Genomic DNA, 16,586 nt, shown 5'->3' on the forward strand with positions numbered 1-16,586 from the left:
AGGTGGCACTGGGGGTCACCATGCGTCCTGCTGGGTTACCTACCACCCCTGCCTTGTCAGGAGCCATTGGCTACAAGACCCTCCAACCAAGCAGGTGGGCACAGAGCTGCTCCGTGCACGAGAGGACGACAGAGGAGGACTTCGCCCAGGGAGACTGCACTCCAGCCCACTGGTACCCGGGGCGCGCTCCTCAGGGAGGCCCGAGTCTCCTGCCAAGCGCCCCGCGGCCCTGCTGCCCTCAGGCTTCCAGCTGGACCTCAGACTCGTCCATCTGCAGAGTGTCATTGTCTCCCAGCAGCTCGGTCTCGGGGACGGAGCCGTCCTCCTCCTCCTCTGCTTCCTGCACGGGGCTCTGGGCCACGTCTTCCGGGACGTTCTGCGTGTCCTCAGTGCCCTCCGAGAGCAGGGCTGCCCTGTCTGCCACGGACGTGTTGGAGGGCGCGGTGGTGACGTACCCCGTGCTGGTGGAGCCGCTGCCACTGTGGTGGGAGCCAGGCTTGGGCACCATCTGGGCGGGCACCTGCTGCGGGGCCATCTGCATCGGGATCTGGACCGGGTAAAAGTTGGGCAGGTAGGCCCCATAGGCCGGCACGGGCTGGTACCCATTGACGGGGATGTAGAGCTGGGGAGGGGGTACCATGGGTCTGATCTGGCCCTTCATGGGGATGAACTGGGGCTGCGGGAAGGGCTGGGCCTTCTGCTTGGGGCCCCCGTAGCGGGTGTTGCTGACGTTGCTGACCGGGCTGGTGCTCAGGGAGCTGGTCTGCGTGACGTTGCTGGCGCCTGAGGTCTGCCCCGAGCTGTTGTAGGTAGACAGGTTGCCCCAGGCCCGCAGCCGGCTGTGGATGTCCTTGAAGCGGGGCCGCCGGCTGGGGAACTCGTGCCAGCACTCGATCATCAGCGCGTACACCCAGGCGGGGCAGTCGTCGGGGCAGGGCAGCACCTGCCGGCTCCGGACCATCTCCACCACGTCCTGGTTGGAGTGGCCGCAGTAGGGCTGCAGGCCGTAGCTGAACACCTCCCACAGGACCACGCCGTAGGACCAGATGTCCGAGTCCACAGAGAACTTGCCGTACATGATGGCCTCGGGAGACATCCAGCGGATGGGCAGCAGCGCGCTCCCCGTCAGCTTGTAGTAGTCAGCCGAGTACACTTCGCGGAAGAGCCCCAAGTCCGAGATCTTCACGGTCAGCTTGTCGTACACGAGGACGTTGCGGGTGGCCAGGTCCTTGTGGACCACGTGGTGGCTGGACAGGTACTCCATGCCCGCGGCGATCTGCGCCACCACGTGCACGAAGTCGGGGGGCTCCAGGGCGGACTTCACCGTGCGGTCGTCGTCTGTGCTGCCCACGTCCGAGTGCGGCGAGCGCATGACCAGGAACTCGTGCAGGTCGCCGTGCGAGCAGTAGCTGAAGATCATGCTGAGGGGCTGGTCCTTGGTCACCACGCCCAGCAGGCAGACAATGTTGGGGTGCTGCAGCCGTGCCCGCAGCAGGGCCTCGTGCCGGAACTCCTCCCGGAGCGGCCCCTCCGCTTTGTCCTTCAGCGTCTTGATGGCCACGGCCTGGGTCTGCTCGCCTGGCGCCGGGCCGAACAGATGCCCTTTGTAGACCTTGCCGAACCGGTCCTCCCCGAGCTCCTCCATGAACCTCACCGTGGACAAGCTGATCTCCTTGAGTTTGGCCTGCCAAGAAGAAAAGCTCTGGTGAAACATTTCTGCCACCGAGATGCGAGGAGGCAGAGCTGAACAGCTGGGAGGGCATTCTGGGGGGTGGCAGTCCTAGAGCCACCCCCCAGCCTGGGCTTGCAGAGGACCTGACAGTCCCACCCGGCCCAGGCTCAGCCTGCCCCGCACAAAGCTCTCTGCTCTTAAATGTGCTCTGACACCATGAGGCTGCCTGAAACCTTCAACAGGGTCCCAACCAGGCTGCAAACAATGTCCCCACCCAAAGATAACATTGCAGACTATATGTGTGAGGGTGTGTGTGCGCACACACCTGTCTACACACCCCAGCCATGCTGAACTCCGGCTGTCCTCCCATCTGTGTCCCCCACTTAGGGACTTTCCTGATGTTCCCTGCTATGCACCCACCGACAGGCCCAGCCACCACTGTTCATCACAACAAGATGCAATGTCTATTTCCCTTGAACCCTGAGGTGTGCTTCCCCCGATCTGAGTCATTTTTAGAGTCCAGGCCAGCTGTTCTCCAGATGTGCCTCCAAGGGCCTGTTTTGCCGCTTCCTCTCGATTAGATTCTCCAGTGGATGCCACCGGACAGAAGCACCACACAGGTGAAATCGATTTGAACCTTGCGTCTCAGCCTCTACAACTTCCCATCCCTTCTGTGTGCCTGGCCCCCGTCCTCGGAGGCTCTCTGAACCCAAGGGAATCTGTGCCCTCACCTGCCAGCCCTTCACCCACAGCAAACCCTCCGTGACTCCTGGCTACTGAGCAGAATGAGTCCACCTTCTCCCTCTTTAGAGCCTGGATGGAAATGGTTTTCCCCCAAAATTTTCATGTAAACGCCCCTTCACTGAAGCTAGGTGGGCCGGGAGAGACCTCTTCCTGTGATACATTTCAGTGTGTTCTCGCTACCCTAAGAACTCAGGTTGGGGGTGGTCTGCTCCCCTACCACCACTACAGGACTGTTGCTGTGTCCTTCCCTGTAAAACAAAACAAAGCAAAACCAACCCAAACCCAAACTGACCAGAAAACTGGCCATCATCCCTTAAAAATACCATGTTGACCCTCTAGTGGTGGGGGTGATCTGAGCCCTTCTTTTGTGTGTCCTCCTGTGGGGACAGCTGAAGCACAGCAAAGTGAGGACACCTCATTCGGGCCCATGCTAAAATGGCTGGTCTCCGTCGAGGGAGAACAGTGAAGTCCAAACACACCTTCCATATACCCCCTAAGGACACAAACGTCCTGGTATATTTTAGAGAAGAAACGGCAAAATGAAGGACATTTTAAAAGAATTATGTGCTGTGTATCAAGCAAATTAAGAATCTCCAGGTAGAGGTTAAGCCTGGGAGAGCTGCCTCTTTAAATACGGGGGCACAGAGACCTGCTTGTGCTGGTTGATGAGAGGCATTTCCACGTCCTGGCTGGGTGAGGCCATCAGCTGCCGCCTCTGGGGTGTGGAGGAAGAAGCCTTCTGTTTATTCCGGCACATGCAGACCAAGAAGAAAAGGCATGCGATGACCAGGGGAATGGCGATGCTCGGAACCAAGATGTACAGAATTCCCATCCTGCTGCTGTCTTGGGGGCCTGTGAACAGCAAGGCGTTCATGAGTTTTCTGAAAACATCCCTGTTTGCAACTCGAAGTTCTCCACCATCCCACTCCCACCTCCAACTAAAATATTCAAGCACAAGTAGATAATCAGGGTAAGTTTCACAAAGGGACAAAATTATAAGCCAAACCTCAAAAAAAGTAATGTACCCAAAAACACACATCCCGCTAAACATTTGTGAGACACAATCTAGAACTGCCCACCACGGAAACAAAGAGGAATACAGAGCTCAAAAAATAAACGAACTCTAGGGCTTCCCTGGTGGCGCAGTGATTGAGAGTCCGCCTGCCGATGCAGGGGACACAGATTCGTGCCCCAGTCCGGGAAGATCCCACATGCCGCAGAGCGGCTGGGCCCGTGAGCCATGGCTGCTGAGCCTGCGTGTCCAGAGCCTGTGCTCCGCAACGGGAGAGGCCACAACAGTGAAAGGCCCGCATACCGCAAAAAAAAAAAAAAAAAAAAAGTTAATAAATGAACTCTAAAGGCCTTACAGTAGCAAACACCACCATCACATTCCCTTCTAATTTGAATACCATTGGAAATAGGTGCTCTGACTTTTCATCTCTGCTAAACTCGATGAAACACATGGGACATGCTTGTCCTCAGTGAAGGAAACTGGATACTGGCATTAGAAATGATCCTTTTCTTCATTCAACATTTTAGGGTTTTCCACATTTTTGTACAATGAACCCATATTCTTTAAAGACAATAATTAAAAATGCATTTGATTTAAAAGAGCACTGGTAGCCAATGAGTTTGACCTAACAATTTGCAGCAGTTCCAAGTGTTTTTCCTTCATTTTTTTCCACGGTGAAGAGCAACGCTCTGTCTCCCCCTACAGGATTTACAGAAAAGCACAGAGGGCCCCAGGCTGCAAGGCTAAAAGGACGGCCAGGAACCCTGTGGGCAGCGCTGCCCTCTGAGGGAGAGTTGAGGCTTCTGCTCTGTGATGTGGAAGGCAAGTCCTCCAAAAGGCCCCTCTCCCCACAACAGTTTTCACCTAAACCTTGTGAATAATCACATGGGACTTGGGCCTCCCTATGACCAGTGGGTAATGAGCTTTCCATGTAAAAGCAAACAAGTGATTTCTGGTCGGTCCCCCAAAAGAGCTAATTCAGTTCTAAAAATCACCACTACCACCACCATAGTAAAGAAGCCTTGTCCCAAAGCAAGTCTTGCCCCCCAGCCTCCAAAAGAAGATAAAAATCAAATACAACCACACACACAACTCTCCTGACCCCACCCCGGAGGCAGATATTTTAGAAGACTCAGGGGCAGTGGGGATTCTGGGTCATTTTTCACGATTAGGGCTAAGGGGAGATTCCAGGACCCTCAGGCCAAGGTGAGAGATGTGACCACCATCCATAGGTTTGTAAACCATTAACTTTTATCATTACCTTTTAAAAATCACCAACAGAACACATGCTTATTAATAATTCTATTGACAGCATTAGAGAAAAGTGAATGTTCCTAATAACTAATTTCACCAAAGGCTATATATACTACTGTTAATAGATTGGTATTCACTTAATTTTTTATTTATATATTTAAGTTGAACATGAAATAACCAATATTCAACTAATTTGACATAGAGAAGCAGCAGTTTCATATAATTTTTAAAAACAGAATTTTAAATGGAATCACATCATCCATGTTTTCCTGCTCCTGGTTTTGTGGCAGAATAATACACCTCAGGCCACGTTTCTCGCAGAACAGACAGCACTAGGCACTCTGCAAGAGCTGCACACCGTCCCAAGGTACGGATGTACTTCAATTATCATCCAACCCCTTGTTGGTAAACAATTACTCTGTTTGTCATTTAGCTGTTAAAAGTGATTCTGCAACAAATATCCTTGCATTTCTGCCCTTTAAGTGTAAATATTTCTGCAATATAAGATTACTATGGCATTGCCAGGTCAAAGAACATACATATTTCTCTTTCTGATTTGATTCATTTTTAATTACAAAAGTAAAAACTGCTCATTGTAAAAACATCTTATGCTTTAACATATCTGCAGGTCATGGGAAATCACTGCTGAAAGTAGGATGTTTATCTTTGCAAAACTTCTTCCATGAAATATAGGTGCATATGTGTGCTCACTCACATACCCTTCACTCATTTTGTTTCCTTTATCAGAAAGAAAGAAAGAGGAAGGGAGGAAGGAGGGAAAGTGAGAGGGAAAGGAAAGGGAAGGGAGGGAGAGGAGGAGGATGAAAGAAAGACAGAGAGAGACAGAGAGACAGAGAGAAGAACAGGAAGAAAGAGAAACCAAAAAGACAACACAGCTATTGCCCTCCAGCTTGCTTCTTTCCCTTAGCAGGTCAATATGAACATCCTTCCTTGCAGGAAATTTTTTTAAACAACTGTAGCATTCCATTGAATAACTTTACTATAATCTATTTACCAAACTTTTCATTCTTAAAATTTATTCCTGCACAGAGATAATGATGTCTGTAAAATTTGCAACCATGAACTACAAACTTTTCTCCTAGTCATAATTTAAGACAGAAATTGCAGGGAAAACAGTTAAGAGATTTAAGTTCTATTTTCTCCTCACTCTGCTGAGTCTCTGTGTAAAAGCTGAGCAGAGTGGGAGGCGAGGGAGGGCAAGCAGGAGGCCTTGTGCCCCAACTACAGATGCTGGTCTGAGAAGCTGGTTGTAATAGCAATGGGAAGCATTTCCACTAATAGTGGGAAATGCATGACAATGTTCACTGGGAAACAAGAGGCCAAACTGAATATCCCAGGACCACACATGGAAAGAGGGCTGACAGAAGGGCCCCCAAGTGTAAACAGTAGTCTCTGCTGAGTGGTAAAATTAGAGGTGATTTACACATTCTTCTTCAGACTTTTCTATAATTTAAAACATCCTATAATGACGAGATGCTACTTTTACAACCAGCAACAGCTTTATTTAAAACAAATAATCATGGTGGTGAAACTCGGTGTGGGCAGGGGGCTCCCAGAGCTATCAGCCTCCCGGTTCCACATCATCACAAAGTACACCCCACAGTCAACACTTTAAAAAAAAAAGAGAGAGAGAATACATACTACAAGAGGGTACGTCACACAGTTCCATGCGTACGTTTTTATTCTGCGTGAAGCACCAGGGGCCTTCCATCTGCCCTCCAGGGTTCCGGCAGTAGGCGTGCCCTCCTCCGAGCTCGGGGAAGTTGGCGCTGGTCAGGTGGTGGCTGTGGGGATGCTGCAGGGCCCACGGCTGGCACTGGTGTCCCGACTTGGTGGTGCTTGCCGTCCCTCTGTAATCCGTGCCTGAGCCGTTGTAGCACTGATGGTCTGAGAGAGAAGATGCGTCAGGAGGCCCCAAAATTAAGAGGAAGCCGCCCTCCTCTGGGGGTCCAGGGAGCACCCTTCTTCAACTATTCCAAAAAGGAACAACAAAGCCACTTTCCCTGGATGTACCCACACTGAAATTTCCAAAAGACCGAAGAGTTTGACATCACTTCCAGGAGAGCAGCATTAGACGTAATGACTGAATACAGTCCCAAGCCCACAAATTTAATGGGCGGGTGCACCAGGTACATATATGGGGAAACAACTGGTCAGAAGTTACTCTATGGCCCTGAAACACCTTTGGACTCACGAGGCACCCCCATTCCACAATGACGATGTCAACCCCAGCCTCACGTTCACTTGCACTAGAAGCAAAACCAAACGACGCAGCAGGGAAGAGAAACTCCCAGGCCTGGCCCCCCAGCCTCAGTGAGGACGCGGCTCAGCCTCCTGTGCACAGAGCCCCAGGCTCACTCCACTCCGGGACCAGGGGGACCCAGGGCCTCTCTGAGTCACACCTGGGGTGTGTGTTTGTTGAACACCGGTTACACCGTGCTTGCCGTGTGCAGGCACTGTTCTAAGAACTTTCTAAATACTAATTCATTTAATCTACATTCCAGCTGCTGAGGTCAGTAGTTATTATCCCCGTGTAATATGAGGAAACTCATATTTAAGCAACTTGCCTGAGGTCCCATGGAGTCAGCCTGGCAACCAGGATTTGGACGGTGCAGTGGGTCTGTAGACCAGGCTCTGACTGCCCTGGTGAGGAGCCCTGCCGCCCTCGGGAACCCTGGCTTCGCCAAGGAAGTGAATATTTCCCAAGCCTGGGAGGGAGGCGACCGCTTCCCTGGGTCCTCTCCCCTCAAGGAGGGCCACAATCCTAGTCAGCTGCTGAGAGATGCTTGTGCACCACAAGGCAGTCTTGGAAGCGGCCCCTGCCTCCCCCAAAGCTCCTCACAGCTTTGGGGGCAGGTGCAGAAAGTCCTCCCGTCTTAGAGAAGCCAAGTTTGTGGCTCATCAGGGTAGAGTGACTTACTGGGGACCCACAAGCAGGCAGGGCCAGGAGGGCTGTGCAACTGGAACTGGACAACGGCGAGTCCCCACCCCGCAACTGCCCTACCGGAATGGGGGCCGGTCTGTGAGACTTCCCCGGATGGAATGGGGTCCCCAGGCTCTTTAGAGGCAGGACCCCGGCCTCGGGGGCGGGCACAGACTCACAGCGGCCCAGCCTCTCGGCCGGGATGCCGATGCGCATGCAGTTGGCGGCGTCCGGGCTCTCGGGCATGGGCAATGCCTCGCACTTGGGCAGCTGCAGCCGCATGAGGATGAGCGGGTTGGAGCGCGCAATCGTGTACTCCTGGCGGCATAGGTCGCTCTCCAGCACCTCGCACTCGTCCCGGCACAGCTCGCGCGGCTTGGGCGCCCGGGAGCGCGCGTCGCACAGCGGGAACACGAAGTGGCAGAAGGACGGGATGGCGAACTGCGAGCACTGATCCGACAGGTGCGTGGAGGTGCCGATCATGGTGAAGGCAGCTGCGGAGGTGGCGAGGCTGGCGTTAGGGTGGGCTGGGCCCTGCCTGGGACCAACATCTGCCCGGCAACCCCTGCCCGGCGCCCCTGGTTTCATCTCCAGCCCTGGCTCCCCACTCTTCCCAGGGCCCCTGGTCCCACCCACCCTGCCCGGCGCCCGTGGTCCCCATCTCGTCCATGCCCCGCCGCCCCCCGCCCACCGCCTTGTCTTCTGCCAGCCGCGAGAGGCTCTCACAAGAGCAGGGCCCCGGGGAGCACATAGGCCACCCAGGTTTGCACCAGACAAAGAAGGTCCCTGGTGCCAGGGCTTCATTTACAAACAGCAAAAGCGAGACAAGAAAGAAAGAAAACTAGGCCCCAGATCTCATCCACCTAGATGCTACTTCCATGACAGGAAGATTCTGTTATCAGACCCAAAGCCACTTCCTAAGGTCCTGCTCTGAACTGGCTCTGCAAGCACATGGCGGTAGATAGAGCTGTGGGCTGAGTGGCTTCTAGAAGGAGAGATTGGAGCGGAGGCACAAGGACCAAGCCTGGGTCTTCCTGACATCTCAGGGCCTGTGAGAAGAGGGGAGGCCTGGCCAGGGGGTGGAGATAGTGTGCCAGAAAGACGAACGATCTGCCCTGGGACATGCAGCCTAAGGAGGAGTAAGATGACAAATGGGGGTACAGGGGAGTCCCTCAGGTGGAGTCTGGGGAGAGCCAAGAAACTGCTGGAGGAGGTTCTGAGTGGGGAGAGGGGCAGGGCTTTGTGATAAAGGAGAGCAGAGAAGCAGGCTGTCGCAGGAGAGCCTGGAGCCAGGGTGGGCTGACTTGCTCTTTAGGGGCAAGACGTCACAAGATGGAGCCTGATGGGAAGAACCTGACACCTGATGTGGAGAAGGGAAGGGGGTGGGAGCTTCAGATACAAAGTCTAGGCAGGTGAGCGGGAGCAGAGTTGCCAGTGGCAGGAGGGAAGGCGTGCACTCCAGGCGCTCTCCACAGGGCTGTGGCAGTCAGGGTTCAAAGGAAAGCATCAGCTGCCGCATACATGCCCACGCCAGAAGGCCCACCCCACTCTGACCTATGAAGGACCTGCTTATAAGGATCTGATCTTGGACAGCTGGAGGAAAAGAGGCGCCTCTGTCTACACACCCTGCTGAGATGGAGGAGGAAACCAGAGAGGTTGGAATTTAGTTCCTGGGACACCCCAGCTCCACCCATGACTTGTAATGCCATGCCCACTGTGGCCAGCAGGTGGCGCTGCTGGCACCCATTCCCCACACCACCCCCCCACGCCCCCCACCCCCACCCCAAGGACCCACCAGCCACCCATGGCAGGCATTGGGTTAGATGAGCTGGCATGGGACCCCAGTTCTGGCCCTGCCCTGTCATTTACTACAGAGTTGTCAAGTCACTCAGTCCTTTCTGGGCCTGGGTCTTTATCTGTCAAGTGATCTGTCGAGGCCACACTTTGGGGAATGAAAGCCCACATGGAGCCAACAAAATAGCACGTGAGGTGAATGGTCCATGAGGGTCTGGTAACAGGCTGGGTCCATGCGCTGCACGCAGCGCTGGGTTCCAGGCACTCTGTAGTGTGCTGCTCACATCATCCTTAGTCTTCTGGTCCCTTGTGGACAATATTAAAATTGAGGAATGGAGAGGTAAGAGGTTAAGGTGCAGGGTCTCTTGGAGTTAGCTGACGAACCAAGTTTGAACTCAGTTCAGTCCCATCACGGGAGCTGGCAACTGACTACCAAGAGGGTTGTTGCCAGTGTTGGACCTGACCCCCAGGCAGGGAAAGACCTAAGAAAGCCAAACATGGCATTGCTTTTGGGGTACCAACTGATAGGATGTCAAGGCTGACCCTTTTAGGATTTCTCCTACCCCCGCCCCAGAACCTATCATGTGAGGGCTTATTTCTGAAAGATGGTTCTAGGCACCGAGGAGGTCCAACCATCATGTCCCCGTTTTTGTTTACACCCAGCACATCACTCTGACGGTTCTCTGGGGCCCATTCCTGGGAAGCTTCCAGAGTCCCTGGAATGAGTTCTGATAAGCCCCCTCTCCAAACTGACTATCTCCACGACCAATGCAGTCTCTAAACCTCAAGTCAGTCAGTCTAGAGCAACTTCACGTTTATTTTTTCAAAAATACACAAATGTAGAGAACCCTCATTCTAAACTTGTACCTAAAAACTACTATAAAAATGAGTCTGCTTAGACATCTGATTTGTTAATCCTTTAAACAATTCCTGAAGAAATAATTGAGAGACAATCTTGTGCCTTGAATCAGTGTTTGCCAATTACTGGGATATAAAATTAATTCTGGAGTCTGCGGGTAGCATTTTAAAAGATGACTAGAACGGAACAGAGGATGTCAGAGGGCATGGTTCGCATTAAGGCTGGAACCAACTTTTTTCTTTAATGAAATAAAACTGAAGAGAAAAATCACAGTGCACTCACTGCCTTTGTTCAGGGCAAATGTTGTTTCCTGTAGCCTATTTCAGTTCTGTGAAGTAGAGGTATGTGTAGACTAAGTCACGATGTAAAATACACTTTTTATTGATACTGTACGTTGTGGTCAGAAAGTTTGAGAAGTTCTGCTTTAAATGGCATAAGAAGCTTTTCCAATGAGAGATACCAACAATTATAAAAGATTCTCCCATTGGAACAAGATAGCACCTTCCAAGATCTCCAGGTCCCATTACTGCCCTTCCATTCTCACTGGACACCTGGCCCTGTCCTCACGGGGCTCTGTAACCATGGGCCAGGCAGGCCCCTCTGTGACCGTGACCTTAGACCCTCCAGACTGTGGGTGAAATACAAAGCCAGGGTTGACCTAAAACTTAGAAGAACATCAGTGTCACCTATGTGAGTTTCTACCTGGGGACCTCCTTTGTGCCCTTACCAGGGCAGTGCTTTGCCAGCCCCTCCACAAATCCCTCCAGAATGACCGGGAGCCCCACATCGCAGGTTGGCCGGGGTCAAGAACCACTGTGCAGAGGATGTAGTTCAACGGGGACACCTGCCATCTTCACAAGATCCTCCTTGTTCCTTATAGAGTCTGGAGAGAAAACGTTTGGGCTTGTGGGGAGAGCAGAGAGAGGCGGAGGGGGGCTTTTTGGGGCCTTGGTTTAATTCATTTTCTCACTTCTCAAGGGCTTTCCCCCAGGAAGTCCTTGACATCAATGAGAGGACTAACAACCAACCAGAGACAGTAACTTCTAAAATGACGGAGAACGAGCAGCTTCACTCCTAAATGATCTGCTCCATTTCTCACACAATGGAGCAGGTACCCAAAGACCTGCCTATGCCTGGAAACTGGGGGCCTACGGGGGTCTGAGTTCACTGCAGTGTCCCCAGGCACAGCCGATGGCCTGGAACCTCTGTCTCCAACAGTTAAAATCAGGCCCGGGTACCGTTTAGTCAAGCGTAACTCCAAGAAGGCAAAAGAGTCAGGAAAAGTAGAACCGAGAATGAATGTGGCAGGTGCTGGCCTGGCCACGCGGTGAGGACAAGACAATGCAGGGCTTCGGACCCACGTGGTTGACTTAATTCAGTGTGTTGGCACATTCTAAGCAGACTGTACTTGCTAATTTTCATATATAAATGGGAACATTTTAGGATAAACCGCGGTGGTAATTGCAACTGCTTCTGAAAAAGGCCTCTGACTTTCTCTTGCAGGAGGCAGGGCACAGGGACTCACTGTCCAAGGTCATAACCAACAAAACACCCAAGTGGGACTGAAAACACACCAGCGTGGCGACAGGCAGCTGTGTGTGTGCTCACTGTCTCAGTGTGTGTGTGCTCACTGTCTCAGAACAAAGGTCTGCGCTCCTACCTGTGATTCGGTTTTCAATCTCCCCCTGCATCTGGAGAGAGTCCACATAAATGGTCCGGTTCCCAATGAAACGTGCACAGGCGATTCCCCGGTAAGGCTGGCAGAATCCATCCTCATGGTAGTCGTCTCTGGTAAAAAACACATGGTCTGTAAGTGCACTGGAAGGTGTCAAATATCCCCGATTTTTTTCTTTTCTTTTTAAATTCAGCATCTGATGATCTAGCCATCTTGTCCCTTGGCATTTACCCAAATGAATTGAAAACTTCTGTCCACACAAAAACTTGCACATGTATGTTTGTAGCTTAATCCAAAACTGCCCAAACTTGGAAGCAACCAAAATCTCCACCGTGAATGGATAAACTGTAGTACAATGTAATATTACTCAGCACTGAAAAGAAATGAGCTATCGAGAAAAGACATGAGAAGACACAGAGCAAACTTAAATGCACATTACTAAGTGAAAGAAGCCAATCTGAAAAGGCTGCATGCATACTGTATGATCCCGACTTTATGACATTCTAGAAAAAGCAAAATTATGGAGCAGTATAAAGATCAGTGAATGCCAAAGGGTGGGGGGGAGGGTTGGTGAACAGGAGAACAGAGATTTTTAGCACAGTGCAACTACTCTATGATACTACAATGGCAGAAACATGTCATTATACATTTGTGCAAACCCAGAGAATACGCAACACCAAGAGTGAATTGTAACGTAAACTATAGACTTTAGCTAATAATAATGTATCAACATAGGCTCACTAACTATAACAAATGCACCACACACTGACATAAGATGTTACTGATAGGGGTAACTCTATGTACAGATGTGGGGAACCGGTACATGATATCTCTCTGTACTTTCTGTTCAATTTTTCTGTAAGCCTAAAATTGCTCTAAATATAAAGTCTATTAACTTAAAAAAAAATCCAGCATCTTTAAGGTCAGGGGGGATGGAACAAAGGAAGTTGAGTATGAAAGACGGATTATAAATGTGAAGTGTACACATGGGTGGGTACGTGCTCACGCCTATGTTCAAATACATGCAGGATATTAACGATTAACATGTTTCATCGTAGTCTTAAACTACATCAGAAACATTACACCCCTATTAACTTCCGTTGTTGGCAAGCGACGCTTTTATGAAAATGATGTTCATTCAGAAACTGTGTTCTACTGTTAAACTGTAGGAGAGAATTCTTTGAAACAGAGGAAAGCAATGGAGAGGATTCCGAAAAGTCAGGCAGGGCCTCAAAGAGTTTGTACAGCGAGATGTGCTAATTACACCACAGAGGAGTGGTGACCTCGCCACTGCTCCACAGCGCAGCCCACATGTATAAATACGGGGGACAGAGAGGGAGACTCTCAAAAGCACAGCCCTCCCACTTGCCCTGCAGTCCGACCTTCCCCCCAGCCTGTAGGGAACAGCCTGCACATGTCCCCTTGGAGTCTGTGCTAAATTATTCTCGGTAAAACCTGTTAGTCCTGCCTTTGGCCAATAAAATCAGTCATTCTAAGCACCTAGGTGCTTTTTAAAGTGGCCCTGAGGATGCTCCAAGGAGACAGTAAAAGTGGGCCAAAGCACATATATTAGGGCTGCCGTCTGCTGGGGAGCAAAGGAGAGGGGCCGGGAGCTCCCAGGACAAGTTTCGGCAAAGTGCCTCAGGCCTGTAATTAAGTCACTTGTTTTCTAGCAAATCTGCCACCTGCCATAAGCCTAACACTTGTCATCCACCCTACATTGATTTGGACCATCCCCAAACGAAATCGGGGTTGTGTCCAATTTAACCAAATGGACTTTAAGAATCCCTGTCTTAGCTTTCTCACAAACGTAAAGTCTGAACGCTTGTAACAGTGGAGACAAAGGGTCTGGCCGGACACAGTCTCTTCAGCCACCTCTGGCTCTCTCCCTCCTCTGCTGTCTTCTCAGCCCCTGAAGAAAATTTCTTTTTCAAAGAAAAGAACCTGGGCTTCCCTGGTGGCGCAGTGGTTGAGAGTCCGCCTGCCGATGCAGGGGACACAGGTTCGTGCCCCGGTCTGGGAAGATCCCACATACCGCGGAGCAGCTGGGCCCGTCAGCCATGGCCGCTGAGCCTGCGCGTCCGGAGCCTGTGCTCCGCAACGGGAGAGGCCACAACAGTGAGAGGCCCGCGTACCACAAAAAAAAGAAAAGAAAAGAAAAGAAAAGAACCTGGAGCCATAAATAATCTAAAACAGGAGATTCTGGTGTCAGTAAGAGCCGGATGCCCTTTCTCTCAAGCTCACCGGCCATTATTTCTTTGGGTCAAGGATTCCTTAAATATCGTTTAAATAAGCAAGCACATGTGCTAACAATACACACCCAACCCACCCTTTGTGAGCTGGAGTTAACTGCTGATTAAACTAAAACCAATGTTACACTTGCCAAGTACACAAACACAAGTGCAAGTCAACTCTGCCCCGGTGTGTGAGCTCTGTGTCCCCGTTTGCAGGCTGGGTTTAGGTCACTTGCCTGCTATGCCAGGAAAAGCATGAAGATGCGCACGTTCTTATTAACGTCAGCCCACCTAGGGTATGAGATTTGATTCAGTTAGTCCCTTGGGTGACCCCCACAAGAGTAAGCAATTTCTCTTCTCTGCCTCAAGAGTCAAGGAATACAAAGCCTAGTCCCTCACTGTGGGCTTCTCCCTGGCCAGGTGCCCACAGGATGGGGGAGCAACAAGGGTGCAGGGAAGACACGCTGAGAAGGGGCTCAAGGCCATCACATCGTGTTCACAGCTTACTCATCTCAGTGGGCTTCTAATCTGGATTTTAGAGAATGTCCAAAAACGCAAACAGAAATGGTTGGACAATGACATCTTTCAGGTTTCTGAATTTTGAGAAAACAAGTGGGAATTACTTTTCAGTTTCAAACAGAATTATGTCTTATCTTCACGTGGCATTGTTTAGGACCCCTGAAGAGTGACAGAGCTGGAGTAAGTCTGTAAAACTGGTCACTCAGAGACTAAAGAAAGGTGCTGACACAGAAGCTGCCTTCTATAAAATCCTTTAAACCACACAAGTGAAACAAGCATGCTCACCAAATCTCAGAACATCAATGTGATAGAAGCTCAATTTTGGAAATCTCCTCCATTCCTAATGCTGCCAGGCACTAATAACACAGATGAAGAAGTAACTTGTATACCAACAAGTTCATGGTAAAGGAGGAGAGAGAGAGAGAGAGATTACTGCAATCTCGGGGGGAAAAAGCAATGGGAAAGGAGTAGGAGATTGGGAGGAAACAGAGAAAGGAGCCATCATATTGTGATAGAAAGGGCTTCTTCACAAACGGCTGAGGAGATGGTGGGGCCAGTCAGCACCTTCCCTGCAATGGTACCTGCTACAAACAAAAACTGGTTTGAAGAAAACCTTAGAAAAATTCCTTGTTATAAATAATGAATAACCTTTAAAGGAAAGTAGCCTCCTTTGAGGTTGAAAAGTAATCAATACCAAAACTCAAATGTAGTTACACATTGTGTAATAAGAAGGTAATATTTTCCCCAAACAGTTTTTTTGTTAAAAGTGGTTAAACCATTTCATAATTATTATTCTTATTATGAGAGGGTCTGCCTGCAATAAACAGGCTTCCTGCTTGAGTGAGGCAGAGGAAGCAACAGCTTCAACAAAAAGTGATAAACTCCATAAGCTTCAGGTGACCTGCCAGTAACGTAAGAAGCTGCAGTAACAAAACACTCTTCAGAGGAAGGTAACAAAACCTAGAGTATAAACCACAATGTATGGTGTACAATAAATGTACAAATGACTGGTGTACAATAAAAAATTACCAGGCATGTAAAGAAACAGGGAAATATAACCCATTGTCAAGAGAAATAAACCCAGATGTTAGACTTAGAAGACCAGCACTTTAAGGAAATGTAAGTATGGTAAACAATGCACAGAAGAAACTATAATGAAGATATGGGTGATTGCAGGAGAGATGGAAACTGTAAAAGAATCCACTGGAAGAACTAAAACATAGAATCTCCAATAAAACATTCATGGTATGATATTAACAAAAGATTGGATAAAGCTAGGAAAAAAAATTGGTAAACTTGACAGGTCAATGGAAAATTTCCAAACTGAAACAAAGAGAGACAAGAAGATTTACCAAAAATTAAACAGTCTTAGTAAGCTATAGGAAAGTACAGGAGGTCTAACTTATGTACAATCAAATCCCAAGAGGAGGGGAGAGATGCACGGAGTTGGGAAAAAGCTTTGAAGAAACGATGGCCAAAATTTTCCCAAATTTCATTAAAATACAGTAGTAACACACCAACCAAGGAAGATCAGTGAAAAGCAAGCAGAATAAATACAAAGGAAACCACACCTGCTGATGTCACAATCAACTTGCTAAAAACCTAGGATAAATAGAAAAGGGGGGAGATAAAAAATAATGGCTGACTCCTCATCAGAAACAAAGCAAAACAGAAGACAAGGGAATGACAGCTTCAAGGCACTAGCAGAGAAAATGAACTGTGAACCTGGATTCCATACTCAGCAAAAACTTCTTTCAAATAAAAGGGTCTATTAAGTAAAAAGACATAACATGAATGCACCTAATATCAGAGCTTCAAAATATATAAACAAGAATTGACAGAGCTAGAGGACAAAACAGAAAAATCCATAATTATAGTT

General features: G+C 49.7%; 1 protein-coding gene across 2 annotated transcripts in view; it reads right to left on the reverse strand.

Moving 5' to 3' along the window:
• Positions 1 to 238: 238 nt before the first annotated feature.
• Positions 239 to 16,586, reverse strand: part of ROR2 (receptor tyrosine kinase like orphan receptor 2) — a gene marked incomplete at both ends in the record, with an annotated part of 217,350 nt that continues 201,002 nt past the window's right edge. The window contains 5 exons of one of the 2 annotated variants that reach the window (XM_082841987.1): positions 239 to 1,684; positions 3,066 to 3,268; positions 6,345 to 6,590; positions 7,806 to 8,120; positions 11,940 to 12,067. In XM_082841987.1, coding sequence (XP_082698113.1) covers positions 239 to 1,684; positions 3,066 to 3,268; positions 6,345 to 6,590; positions 7,806 to 8,120; positions 11,940 to 12,067 — 2,338 coding nt within the window. Of the gene's footprint in view, positions 1,685 to 3,065; positions 3,269 to 6,344; positions 6,591 to 7,805; positions 8,121 to 11,939; positions 12,068 to 16,586 lie in introns of those variants that run through there. The other variant, XM_082841988.1, reaches the window with a different exon arrangement.

This window comes from Leucopleurus acutus (genome assembly GCF_964270905.1).
Source record: "Leucopleurus acutus genome assembly, chromosome: 7".
Classification (NCBI taxonomy): Eukaryota; Metazoa; Chordata; class Mammalia; order Artiodactyla; family Delphinidae; genus Leucopleurus; species Leucopleurus acutus.